Source organism: Malania oleifera, chromosome 1 (assembly GCF_029873635.1).
Source record: "Malania oleifera isolate guangnan ecotype guangnan chromosome 1, ASM2987363v1, whole genome shotgun sequence".
NCBI classification, from domain to species: Eukaryota; Viridiplantae; Streptophyta; class Magnoliopsida; order Santalales; family Ximeniaceae; genus Malania; species Malania oleifera.
In genome coordinates this window covers 117,718,901-117,733,641 of record NC_080417.1, presented here as the reverse complement: position 1 = coordinate 117,733,641, position 14,741 = coordinate 117,718,901, and the positions used below count along the sequence as shown (strand labels likewise).

The 14,741-nt window shown below is 36.6% G+C and overlaps 1 protein-coding gene across 7 annotated transcripts in view; it reads left to right on the top strand.

The window, feature by feature from the left end:
* Positions 1-9,099, top strand: part of LOC131152285 (protein TRANSPARENT TESTA 9-like) — a 77,761-nt gene extending 68,662 nt beyond the window's left edge. For all 7 annotated transcript variants that reach the window (XM_058104127.1, XM_058104119.1, XM_058104114.1 and 4 more), the window contains one exon: positions 8,500-9,099. In XM_058104127.1, the coding sequence (XP_057960110.1) occupies positions 8,500-8,760 (261 nt within the window). In that variant the 3' untranslated portion in view covers positions 8,761-9,099. The remainder of the gene's footprint in view (positions 1-8,499) is intronic.
* The last annotated feature ends 5,642 nt before the right edge of the window (positions 9,100-14,741 follow it).

Here is a 14,741-nt window from a genome sequence, read left to right as displayed (position 1 = left end):
ATGACCTTACTTAGGTGATAACTTTGATTGTGTAAAGAAGTGACTGATGGCTGAGTTATCTGTTTTCACCAGAAACTTCGACCCAAGTTGGTAATGTCCTTGCGTGGAAACAATGTATTACCACTAGCATCTCTTTCTTTTGAATTGTGTACCTTTGTTTGGTTTCACTAAGTTTATGATTCATATGCAACAAGATGTCCTTCCTGTAACAAGAATCCACCAAGGGTATAGTCTGTTGCATCTGTTTGTACCTCAAAGGGTTTCATGATGTCCTGAGAGCAAGTACCGAATCTCGCATCATGACTTCCTTTAAGTTGTCAAAGGCTCCCTAGCACTTCTCTGTCCCCTTCTTCAGCAGTTTTGTTAAAGGAGTAGTTCTTTTCATACTAGTTAAAGGCGCAAGGTGCATTGAGGCGCGAAGGGTAATTGGAGCCGAGGCGAGGGGCGAAGGCCCTAACCTCACAAAGGTGAGGCACACAATTATTAAAATTGTGTACAATGCCTATTTGATGGGTAATTGATATATGAAAACACATCAATAGTAATATTATAATTTAAAATGCCAAATATTCAATAACAAAACATAAACACATAAATTATGAGAACCAAGTACCAAGTTCCAAGTGAAACAAACATAGTTCAACATAAGTAATTACACATGCAAGAGTTTAAACTTCAAATTAGAAAGGAAATGAAATTGCTAGGCCAAAGGCCCAAAAGCATCAACATAGTGGTTTAATGCAAGAAGAAGAAGAAGAAGTTTGAAGCAACTTGACAAATCACGAAGAATGGCGATGATGACTCAATGCAAGTTAATCTATAACTTGCCAAGAGTAGGGCAGCTTGCTAGCCACTAGCAAGCAGTAGTAGCAAGCTTGGACTGCTGGTTTTATATTGGTTCAAAGGCTCGAAAATGAATCTTGGACCTGTTGGTTTGAGTCGAAGCCTTTGGCTAGGGCTAGGGTTAGGGCTAGGGCAAGTTCGAATTTGAGGCATGACTCACTACGCCTGGAGCCTCAGTGTGCCTGCCTGCTCCTCTTGAAGATCGCCTTGCCTCAACCCTGATGAGATGCTAACCTCGTCGCTCCATTGAGCCTCGCGCTTTTGACTGCTATGGTTCCTTTCGATACCCTTCCATAAACTTCTGATAGTAATTATCAAGTCCAAGAAAGGAAAGTAGATCCTTCATTGTCTTTGGGTTCTTCTAATCTTGAATAGCTCATACCTTCCCCATATTCATCCTGATATGACCTTGTTTAATCACATGACCAAGGAATTTGATGCTTCGCTGAGCGAAAGAACACTTCTTTTTCTTCATATACAGACTGTTCTTTTTTAGCCTATCGAACACCTTTCGTAGATGCTTTTTTTGTTCTTCTAGAGTGGAACAATGGACAACTATATCGTCCATGAATAACACAACAAACTTGTTGAGGTATTCATGAAATACCTAGTTCATCAAGGTGCAGAATGTCACAGGTGCATTCGTCAGCTTGAATGGCATCACCAAGAACTCGTATGCCCCGTACTGTGTTACGCAGGGTGTCTTCGGTACATCTCTATATGTTATCTTTACTTGATAGTAGTCTGACCTCAAGTCTAGTTTAGTGAAGTACTTTGCATGATTCAATTGATCAAATAAATCAGCAATCAGTGGAATAAGGTACTTGTTGTGCACTATCACCTTGTTGAGCATGCGTAGTCCACACACATCCACATGCTCCCATCATGTTTCCTGTGAAACAAAACTGGTGCTCCGAACAGTGCTTTAGAAGGATGTATATATCCCACTTCCAAAAGTTTATCAAGCTATTTCTTCAACTCTACTAACTCTAGAGGCACCATTCTATATGACCCTTTAATAGGTGACTTCATTCTTGGGAACAACTTGATCTCATGCTCCACATCCCATCGTGGAGGTAAGTTGTAAGGTTGTTTCTCTGGCATCACAACTTCATACTTATCTAACATAGCTTGGATGGTCGTAGACACTTCCTCTTGGCCTACTTCATCATCTACAACTAGCGTGGAAAGATATGTCTTTACATCCTTCATCAAATCCCTTCATGAGTTGCATGGCAGAAAGGAACTTCTCATTGTCGCCTTTCTTTGCAACTGCTTGCACCATGCAAGGGTGGTCTCTTATTAGACAAAGGCAACTAGAAAATGGCATTGGTACCGCCGTAGTCTTCCTCAAGAATTCCATTCCAAGAATCACTTGGAAAACATTCAATGACACAATTGTGAAATTCATATGTTCTCTCCTTTAGCCAAGCTTCACAATGACTTGCTTGACTATTCCAAGAGCAGGTTGAATTGTGGAATTGACTTCTTTCATGTTCCCTAAATCCTTCTCCAAGGATAACTTGAGTCTATTTGCTTCTGCCTGTGAAACAAAGTTATGGATAGCCTCAATATCAACCATAGCACAGGTGCTCTTCTTATTGTTCTGTTAGTCAACAAACATTAACCCTTTTGCTTGTGTAACTTTTGGTTCTTTCATTTACCTCTCCAACGCGTTCACTGACTGCATTGCACCCCTCCTCAAGGTTTCCTCCTCATCCTTATTATCCTATAGTGTCCCCTCCACAATGGAAGCTTGTAAGGCATTGAATGATGTGTTGTCAGGGCAGTCAACAACTTTGGAGGACCTTGAGATAAGAAGCATGTCCTGTTACCTACCATTACCAATGGGCGTATTGAATGATTAAGAAGACGAAACTTCTTTTGAAGTTGATGCTTTGTTGTCAGCTCCCTCACTTTTGGCTTTACCCTTCTTGAAAGACTTTCCACAATTTCCACTTACACCACTCTTTTTGGATGTTAGGGAATTCCTACAGCGTAGTCAATCATGCATTTCGTGGCAGCTTGAGCGGTAAACAAGTTTTGAACTCCTTGTCAATGAATGATTGACCCATTGTTTTCAATCAATTCTCATCATGGTTTTAAATTTTGGTAGCAAGTAATGTAACGTAACGGTAATGAGTGTAAGAGGAAGCAGGAGTAGAGGATGTTACATAACAAGGTGTAACAATGAATTTTTTTCAAGCACGCACAACATTGTGCATATTAGTGTATTTGCATGTTTTAAGCTTTTAACCCTTCTTAGAAAGAGTTTTATTTTGGATCCTTTAGTTCAACTAGGTTGTTTGGTAAGGGAAAGAAATTTTCATTTGTTTTAAACCACCATTGACAAAAAAATTATGTGCGCGCGTATGCATATTTATACTTTCTCGTTGTTCTTATTTGTGATAAATTAATTAATAAAAAAAATGTTATACACTCCATTAATCTATTAGACACATAAGACATGAATAATACAGATATACAATAATTAGAAAAGAAAAGAAGGTTGAAATTGAAAAATATAGAACGTAGATATCAAATTGCTAATATTATCAAAATAAAATGTTTTCCTAACAAGTTAGCATTTTCAAGTTGTTAATTAATGCATCTCTTGTGAGCATTTGAAAATATAGTAAATTTTGTATCATTATCATTGTCATTATAATCTTTTCCCCCCTCTCGCCACATAATATATTGAGAATGATTAAGAAAGGGGGAAAAAAACAAAAATGAGAAGAAAAAGTAAACACTAAAATAAAATTTTTGGCATAACAATCCTATAGTGGTTACGTAATAGCCGTAACGACATTTACGTAATGGTCGCAATTCGTGGCTGTTGCTACGACTTTGATTTTTCTTCCTACTGATTTCGTGGTGTGTAATGATATTGGAAACCCAAAAAATCATTATGTAACGGCATTATGTAACTATTGCAGCTATTATTTAAAACCATGGACCTCATCGTGTGAAAGTATTACTCTAATATCAAACAAGAACTTTAACTCCTTGGCATCTTGGCACCCCCAAACATTCTGGGCTTTGGCACCCTAGTTCCTTTATACACCGGAGCATTGGAGTTTCCTATAGCAATCATAAAGTGTAGCTTTGCAGTTAGATTCACCATTTGAGCCTACAAAGTTTCTACTGTATGGAGGAGCTCCTTTGACATTTACACCCAGGAACTCTATTGACGTTTTTGTGATCCCTCCAAATCATCAACACGCTTAACAAGTTTGGCCATCTCTACGGCCACATTGTTGGCTATTTTAGCCCATGCCTCTAGCGCTCTAATTCTTTTGGTATTGGTTGGCTTGATCTTTTACCAATGCTTAACACAATCCCACAATGAAGGCAAGTGAATTCACGTAGCAATTAACCGAGTTCTAATACCAATTGTCACAGGCTGAGTATTTCACACCTTGTGAAGAACACTCTTGCTTAACAAGTCAACCAAAGATTATCGCAGTTTACCAATAGAGCACATTCAAAGCAATTGAATGAAATGAAAGCAGAAGTAATAAGAAATCCATGAAAGTAAATGGCAAGCTAGCGATAAACATGGAAGCAACATATTTCATTAAGCAACACCACTATAAGCAACATGTCTGTCGAGGGAGGCAAGTAGACTAAATATGTTTACAATTACTAGTGAGTTCTACAAGACCAATTAACGCTCACTGCCCCCCTAAAGAGCTTTATATGCTATTTTGGTTCTAGCACTAGGAAACATCATACTGTTCGAGGAGTCATACTTTCATTGAATCTTCAATTTATTGGTAACAAAGCAGATACTTTGAGGTAGTGTTCGGTAATCAAGAATTAGCTCTAGGAATTGGAACTGGAATGGTCAATTCCGATTCCAAGTGTTTGATTTTCTGGAATTTCATTCCAATTCCCATTCCATGGAAGAATCAAATTCCCCCTTTAGCTCACTTTTTGATTCCCACTTCGTAGCCTAGAACCAAATTTTGATTCTTACCAAAATAATAAAAAAAATTATAACATTAACCCACTCACAATGCAATCATATAATCATATATGCATTTATATGCATGACATGTGCATGTTTGTGTATGTGTACACCTACACATGCATCACGAGTCAAACTTGTTCAAGACATTATGCTTGCCTGTGACCGCTTATCTCATGTGCATGGACTAAGTTACCATTATGTAAGTACTAGTATAGGTTTTATTGCTTTGAGGGTATTTCTCTCCTAGTGTAAAAATGGTTATGAAAGTACAACTCCTTGAACAGTATGATGTTTCCTAGTGCTAGAGATAAGCGGTCACAGGCAAACACAATGCCTTGAACAAGTTTGACTCGTGATGCATGTGTAGGTGTACATATACACAAACACGCACACGTCATGCAAGTAAATGTATATATGATTATATGAATGCATTGTGAGTGGGTTAATGTTATAATTTTTTTTATTATTTTGGTTAAGAATCAAAATTTGGTTCTAGGCTAGGAAGTGGGAATCAAAAAGTGGGCTGAAGGGGGAATTTGATTCTTCCATGGATGGGAATTGGAATGAAATTCCAGCAAATCAAACACTTGGAATCGGAATTGACCATTCAAATTCTAATTCCTAGAGCTAATCCTTGATTACTGAACACTACCTCAAAGTATTTGCTTTGTTACCAATAAATTGAAGATTCAATGAAGTAATACAGCACTTAGGGTTACAGATGGAGAAGAGAAGACGAGAAAAAGAGAAGACGAAGATAATAGAGCCCAGCAGCAGTTTCCTGGAGCACACGTATGTTGGGGTGGTCTAGGGGCTTCTCAACCCCAAAAGCTAAGCTCAAGGAGTAGGGCTTTCCCTCACACTTAATAACTGACCACCAGCCCCTTCCACAACTGATGTGGGATAACTCAACAACGTACAGCTCCAGGTCTGCTGTCTTATATATTAATTAATAGAAAAAGAATTGAGGACAAAAATACCCCAACTCACACAACCTAATTATTAAAAGTGACATTTTCTTACAATTTTTATTCTTCACCTGCCAATTATCATCTATTAAGTTTCAGACTTGAGTGGTTGAAGTCTACACACAGGGCTGCTGTGCAGTTTAGTTTTATTTAATCATCACAAATGTATGTTCTGCCAAAAAAGTTAAAATGGACACGAACATCATAAAAAGTTGCAGAAAATTTCTGCAAATGTGTTCTATAATTATATAATGATTGTTATTTAAAATTTTGGACAACTAGTATAATGATTTGTGTGTTATCAGAGGATTCAGGAAGTAAATAATTAATCATCACTTTGCTGCGACTTAGCAACCAGGTTGCTCATAATTAAAGTTTATGCATCCATCATGCAAGAACTGCGCCAAGCATAAGCTGTAAGTGGGTTGCTGCTGGGAGAAAAGGAAGTCAATCACATTTTTGCTAGTGTAAAACTTGGCTGAGTTATCATGCTTTAGTTCTATGCCTGTATGTAACACTTTGGATAGAAACTTGGTATTATAAACAGTTTGGATGCCTTGGATCTGCTTGTGCGATAAACATGTTATGTGCATATGTCAACCGCACAAAGAAAGAAATAAAAAACTATTGGTCATTCTGCCACTGAACAAATAGTCAGATTTTGATATGTGATAATGCAAACATTGTCTTCACTTGACAGAATGGGTAAGTCGCCAATCCCTAAAACAGACTATGTAATATACTTAATCTGCTGGTTGTAGATTTCAATGAGAAATTAAAATTTGTTTGGATCGAGCAATGTGCTGCAATGAAGCCTGCTTTTGAGGATAATTTTATTGCTGTTCTAGTGAATACATAGTGATAATATGTAAATGCTCACCTGTAGCAAAAAGTATTATAAAAAGATATGCTACCATCTTGTAGAATTTAATGAGAAGTTAGAGAACTAGAATTTTCAGCAATGTCGCTGTTGCTGAATGAGTGTAACTGAAGCAAAGGAAGATTCTGAGAGGATCCAGCAGGGAAAGGGGTTGATTGAAGTGGATCCAAAAGTGTAAAATGTGTTAGGGACTTTTGTGACATTATTTGAAAACAAGAACCAAAATTGTTTGGCCAAATGGTTAAACCATGGGAAAATGTTTTACTGTGAGTTTATAAGGTAATCATTCTTGACCATTGGCAGTGTTGGGCCATGAAAACTGCTTTTTTGCAGCTGAATAGAGTTCTGGCAGAAACAAAAACAAGAAAATAGCCAAATAATTGTAGGAAATTGAAGAGGGAAGATAAATAGATAAGTCTATAGGGTTTGTGACCGTAGGAGTGGACTAGTCTTACAATTTTATAATGGAAACAGCAATCCTACTCTCCATCTCTATATCTGGTTTACTTGTAAGTTTTATTGGGTATGCCTTGTGTATACTACTGCTTTTGGGAAATCCTCTCTACAATTAAGAGATCCTATTGAAGGACATTGGAACTAGTTGAAATAATGAGCTTCTTAAACTCACATCTGAAATCCATTTTTGAGAAAAACTGAAACTGCAGCCTTTTAGGAGAGGCTTTTATACCAAGTTACTGAAGACCTAAAAAGCCTTTAATTTCATGTTGAGAGATTTTAATCTGAGTCGTTTATTTATTTATGAAAAATTTAGACAATAATAATCCAAAATAAAATCCCCTAGAAAGAATGAAACTGCTAAAGCAGTACGAACAGCAGCATGGTGACATGAATAGTAATCACCAAAGTAATTGGGCAGTAAATCTGGCCTATTTGGCATTCTTTTGGAATTGGGATGCTCCTGCATCAACATTAGAATTGCAGTTTCTTACAATATTCTATACTGAGTGTAGCTAGAATGAGAGTATGAGATAGATGAGTGGCAGAAGAACTGATAGAGGCTGCAAATTTCTGCGAAGAAAGTTGGCTGAGATGGTTTGGTCACGGACTCGTGGAATGAATGCCATCAACGCCACCATTGTTATGTGGTGACTTTGGTTCAAGTTGAATGGCATATGGGGGCAAGAGGAATGAGGTCTATGATGTGAAAAATTATGATAGCTTATACCATAACAAAGATGTGCTTGCCCTAGATAGAGTGGAATGAGAGGATTGTACAGCTGATTTCAAGTTGTTGGGATAAACTTTGTTGAGTTCAATTGAGTTGTAGGTTATATGAAAACTGTCATGCATTTTTCGTAAATTAAAACATGGATGCATTGTCATTTATCCATTTTTCTGGAAGTTTTCTGATAATTATTCCCAAAATATTTCATCAGTTTGTTGGTTATTGTTTATCCTTAACTTGTCCTTGTGCTAATCATTGCTGAAAGTCTATAGGTCATTTTTCTGACTATTCCTGTCTAAAGCTCTTAGTTACACTTGCCATCTTCTCTATGACAATTTTTGGTTTCCTGCTAGTTATGTTTCAAATGAAATGATGGGCTTAATACTTTTATTTTATTTTTAAAGAAAGAAAATTTTATTTGTTCTGTGCTGAATCGTTAGAATTTGGTCTCGTAGAAGTTTGTAGGTATGTGGGAGACTTCATCAAATTTGTTATGGACTGATTGAAACCCTTCCTTTAATTCTCTCTGATCTAATTTTCAGTTGCCCAGCAAAGAAAAGAAAAATAATGTATAATTTTTCATCTGGTGTTGAATTATATTTTTGCTGACATTGCTTATGAAAACAATTGTTTAACCTTGACACAGCCAACAATAGATGAGAACCATCCAACATGGTTGCGTCTTCGGATAAGAGAGTTCAATCCAAGATTTGATGCAAGTAAAACGAGAAGTCATCTCTGGGATGCGTCTAAACATGTAGAAGATGGGACGTGGACACTTGGTTTTCCAAATGCCGAGGCTTGTGTGGCTGCTCAGTTGTTATTACAAGAGGCAATTAACAAGCAGAGATCATTTGTTAAGGATTTTCTTGCTCCCTTAGTTCAGGATGTTTTGCCTAGAAACTGACAGGACTCCATTGCTTCAGGATGTTTTGCCTAGAAATTTGGCAGGCTCAGTGTGAGTGATGAAGCGCTGATGATCATAGGAGTTCTTAGATTAGCTCACTAACAACTTATTGCAATAAAATAGGTAAGCACCAATCACCAATGTACCATGGTGTGGTTCACCCAATGAAGTTGCAACTCCACATGGACATTGCTGACTCTTCAAGGATTGATCACCAGCAATGAAAGTGTCAGCTGTATAGAAAGTGCTGTCATGGATGGTCATTTTTCTCTCTGAGAACTTGAGTTTAATGTACAGGTTAGTTTTTATATAAGTGCCTTCTTCCCACTTTTTCTTCAACTGATCTTTTATTCAGTTTTTTGAATTTTTTTTCACGTGCTACTTTCTATGTTGGCTACTGTCTAAACAGACAGCCCTCAAAGTGGCAAAATAGAAATAGAACATTGAAATTAGATTAGGAAAAAAAGGCAACTTGATAGAAAAATATGGTATTAGTGAGGAATCTCGCTTACAAGCAACTGGAGCCGATGCTGTAGAAAATTAATTTGGTTTTAGGACCTTAAGAATTTGCCAGGCTTTCATTTGAAACTTGAAAATATGAAGAAATGGAAAAAAAAAAAAAAGTATTGAGGAACATTTTTCTCTGTAGTTATCAAGAAAATGGAAAAATGAAATAAATAGTTAATATAATTATAAGTTTACAAATCATTAATATTTCATTTTTGTTTTGTTTTTTCTCATTTCAATGAAGTTTTTTTTCCTGAGTATTTCTTAGTTAATTTTTAAATGTTATTTGAGATGGAAAATGAATAAAATTGATTATTTATTTTATCCATTTACACAAAGTTGACTCTACTAGATTGAGAATTTAATTTGGGACACCCAATTTGTTGAATTTCTAGATTGTTTTTCTTTATCTATTGGGAGGCTTATTAATTTAGAATGTAATCCGTTTTTCATTTTAAACTCCTTCGGAGTCTCCTGTTTCAAGCATGTGGGTTGTTGGATGCATTATTTTTTGGCTACAACAAAGCCGAACAACAGTTGATGGTAGAGAGCTATGCGAGAGAATACTTAGCTGGGTCAAAAGTTGATCTTGGAATGGTAAAGCTCTTAAACTCTCGTACAGTTATATATACATTTAAGTTCTTTGATATTTTAATTTATACAATAGTGCAATAATTTGTTAGGTGGTTTAGGATCTTTTCAAAAACCCCAAAAGCTAGCTCATGGGGTGATGTTTTTCCGCACACTTAATAACTGACCATCAGCTCCTTCCGCAATTGATGTGGAAAAATCCCAACAATCTTTCCCTCAGGGAGAATGTTGGGCTCGAAATTGGCAAGCACTATTTGGCGTCTCAGGAGAATGTTGAACCATGATTCTGATATTAGTGTTAGGTAGTTTAGGGACTTTTCAATTCCAAAAGTTAGCTCATGGGACGAGTCTTTCATTCTTTACACTTAATAATTGACCACCAATCTCGGAAAACCTAACATAATTTTGTGGACCGTGAAAGCTGATAAGCAGAATTGAAATTATTTAAAACTTTGTGCAATGTATTTCTAATTCCTCATTTAAAAGAAATGTTGAACGAGGGCAAGAGGGGCCGCAAGTGCAGAGCGGGGCAGGGGATACTCCCCACTAAAATAATTTACAAATTCTCATGATGGCGTCTTTTTATATAAGGTGCTACTGATTGTGCACTGCAAACTAAATGCAACTCACTAAACCAACACACACACACACACACACACACACACATGAATGAAATATATTAGTAATAATAATGTGACTTTTGGGAAAAGGAGTGTTTGGTACGTAATTCCATCAACTTTACATTAACAAGGCTGTCATGTCAAAATTGGACCAACTTTTTCTTCATCTATCCCACCTTTAAAAGTACCCCCACATCCCCCTGTATATTTACCTTCTCTCTCTCTCTCTCTCTCTTTGAGTTCCCTTGGAGTTGGGATTTTGCTTTCGTCCACATGGCCACGTATAAGCCAAGATGCTCGTTTGAAGTGAGGCTGAAAGGCATAAAATGAGCGACCCTTTTGAGTAGATAATGCCATATTTTGCTTTTAATATTGCTTTATGCATTGGACTGCTTTACTGCTTTATCTTAAAAAGCAAAAAAATAAAAATAAAATAAAATAAAAGGAAAAGAAAAACCCAGACAAACGATGTAAGCAAGAGGAGAGGGCTTTAACGCAATGAGTCCCGATCCCCTCGAGAAAAATTAAATTAAAGGGGGCTTCATACTGAACCTAGAAAAAGGATAGCCCCTTACTTTCGCTTTGGAACTCATTTCTCCTTGTGTACAAACAATCCCAATTTAGCACCTAGCTTTGCAGTGTGTATATATATAGAGGAGATGGAGATGGGGATGGGGATGGGGATGGAGATGGAGATGGAGATGGAGATGGGGATGGGAGGATGGGGCAGAAGGGTGGAAGTCTAAGGAACTGTGATTATTCCTTGCTTTCCATTCAAACACTCCTTTTGTAATTAATGCTTTGCATTCAAATTATTTTGTAAGCTGCATGTCTTTTTAGGCCAACAAAGACACAAGCTTTTTGACTGCCTACCAATCCGCATTACTTGGAAGGAATTAGAAGCACAAGCACATTTGGGAGTTCTAATTTACTTGGTTTTAATATATATATATATATATATATATATATATATGAGAGAGAGAGAGAGAGAGAGAGAGAGAGAGAGAGAGAGAGAGAGAGAGAGAGATCTAAGTTTATATGCACAAATATATTCATATTTTTTTAAAAGCACAAATATATTCATGTTCTATGTGGCAATTTTTTCCCCCTGTAAATGCATGATAAAGGAGTCATTAGGTTACCTATGTTGTGACGGGCACTCCACTTGTGCCAAATACCAATCCTACAACTAATGCTATTGAATATATAAAACCTAAAGTAATGTAGAAACTAATAATAAATGATAGCAATAAAGAACAACACAAGAATTTAATGAGGTTTGGTACATAATTACCTACGTCCTCGGTCGTCGACGATCAATCCACTACTTCTAGACAAAGTACAACTTTGAGGTGTGATTTATAAGTGGAGAGGTGAGCTCTTTATATAACTTCAACCTCAAGTCCAAAAAATATTTCCCACCAATGTGGGACAAACAAAAAACTTCAAAACAACTTTCCATCAATGTGGGACAAACAAAAACCAACAAATCTCTACCTTAACGGTAAATTCAACAAATTTTTTTAGTCACCATCATTTTTTGGAGTTCCGCATCATCGGCGCCTTCCAAAAATATTCAAACTTGTAGGATATTGATCAAGTCTAAACAATGTTTGAACTTGATTGTTGTTATAATCTTGATCAATATATTTGCGGGATTTTCAGCTGTAACAATCTTCTAAAGGAGTATTTTGCTTTCATTAATTATATCCCATATAAAGTGAAACCGAACGTCAATGTGCTTTGTTCGTGCATGGTAGACTTAGTTTTTTGTCAAATGAATAGTCCTCTGACTATCACAGAACACAACTATGTGCTTTTGAACAACTCTCAAATTTTCAAGTAAACCTTGTAACCAAATAGCTTCTTTAATAGCCTCTGAAGCTGCCATGTACTCTACTTCTGTTGTAGAAAAGGCAATAGTAGACTGTAAAGTAGACCTCCAACTCACTAGACTATTAGCAAATATAAAAACATATCCAATAGTTGATCCACGTTTATCCAGATCACCTGCAAAATCAGAATCCACATATCCAACAACACGTTGATAAATAGTATTATTTTTTTTCAAATATTATACCCACATCAATAGTACTCATAATGTATCGTAAAATCCATTTCACAGATTGCCAATGTCCTTTACCCGGATCATGCATATACCTGCTCACCATACTAACAACTTGTGAAATATCAGGTATTGTACAAACCATTACATACATTAGACTACCAACAACAATTGAATAAGGAACCTGTGACATATACTTACGTTCCTCGTCTGAATTAGGAGATAAAAATGCACTAAGTTTGAAGTACGGAGCAAGCGGAGTGCTAACTGGTTTTGACTGCTCAAACATGCCAAAACTTTGTACTACCTTCTTCAAATATTATTTCTGAAACAAAGTAACTCTTCCTTTCATTCTGTCTCTGCATATCTCCATGCCAAATATCTTCTTTGCTTCACTAAGATCTTTCATCTCAAACTCTTGATTTAAATGAATTTTTAGTTTGTTGATTTCTTCCCTGTTCTTTGATGCCATCAACATATCATCAACATACAATAGTAAATATATAAAAGATCCATTTTGTAGTTTGCAAAAATAAATGCAATGATCATGTTTATTTCTAATGTTCTTGTGACCAATCATAAATTGATGAAATCGTTTTGTTGACCTTATAGGTCACGCCCGGTTTTGATAATGACAAATACTCCTATATTTAATAAATATCTAGTTCATGTGCAGTTTATATTAGTAGATCATTAATGGCACGTGAAAGCTCAAAGCTTGAAGACAAATTCTTGTTCTCGATTGTAATATTTTTTTTGTAGTGAAATTTGTCTATAATAGTAATTAGGGTATTTGGTTTGTAATAAACACACACATCACATGCATGGTTCATTTTGTAAGCTCAAACCAGATACGAACTGAAAGTGACTGTAGAAAGACCTTAGGGTTCACCCTGTTGACCGACACCGAACTTTTTTGGTATCTTGAAATTGGACCCCAAGTGACCCTAGGACACACACATTTACACATATATTTGTTAGGCACCTGAATAGGGTTTGTATGCTTCAAAACGGGACCGAAATGCACACTTGGTGCACTTTCGGTCGACTGGACCAGGTAGTTCATTCTACCCTGGTCGACCGAACCGGGCCTGGGTCAACAGTTGACCAAGTCCCGGGTCGACCGAACCAGGATAGTTTAAAAAGCCCCGGTCGACCGAAACCTCTCTAGGTCAACTTTTTGACCACCTGGTCGACCGAATCAGAATAGTTCAAAAAGCCCCGGTCGATCGAAACCCTCTCTAGTCAACATTTTGACCATTTGGTCGACCGAGCTAGGTTTGTACACCAACTACCTAATCGACTGAGGGTCCTCGAGAAAATTCCCAACTGTCTGGTTGACCGAACCAGCCAGTTCAAAATTGCCTGGTCGACCGAACCTCGGAGAAATGGAAAATCACCTTTGGAAAAGGCCTTTCGGTCAACCGATCACTCAGTTCAAAATTTCCCTGGTTGACCGAACCACATGAGTCCTGGTCGACCGAACTTGTTCTGGTCGACTGGACCTCTCGGGTTGCACCTAATTTTTTACCACAGTTAAAATTTTAAAACAGGGTTAAAATGGGTTAAATGTCATTAAACTTTTCTAACAATCCCTAATAGGTCCCCAACGATAAAAAATTTCAGTATGTCTATATATACTCCTTCATTTGGGAGAATTAAGGATTGATTTAGAAAAAAGATTAAAAATTTCTATTAAGCAAAAATACTCTCTTTTGATTCCTATTGCTCATACTTTCCCTACAAACACTCCAGCTTTCCTTCTCAAGTTTAAAATCATTTGTAAGAGCTTTGAGTATATATTCAAAAAGGTTTTGCTCTCATTGTTTGAAGTATCTTGAATTGATTTTTCTAACGAGAGCATAACCTAAGCATTCTTAGGAGGCTTTACTAATAAGCCTACCCTAAGAAGGTTTGTGGTGAACTTCCGAGTATTGCACTCTCATTGCAATATCTTTGGAAGTTTGTATTTGTTTTTAGTTTGCAAAAACATTTTCAAACTTACTCAAATATCTTGTGGAATCTTTATTGAACTATTTGTGAAAAGATATTTGTGTTTGTTACATTAATCTTTGTGGTAATATCCATTGAAGTCTATATCATTTGCTGAAATACAAAGATTATCTATTTTGCAATCTAAGCATATAAATATTCATGTGATTGATATATTCTATTGATTGATATTCTTGAGGCTTGCT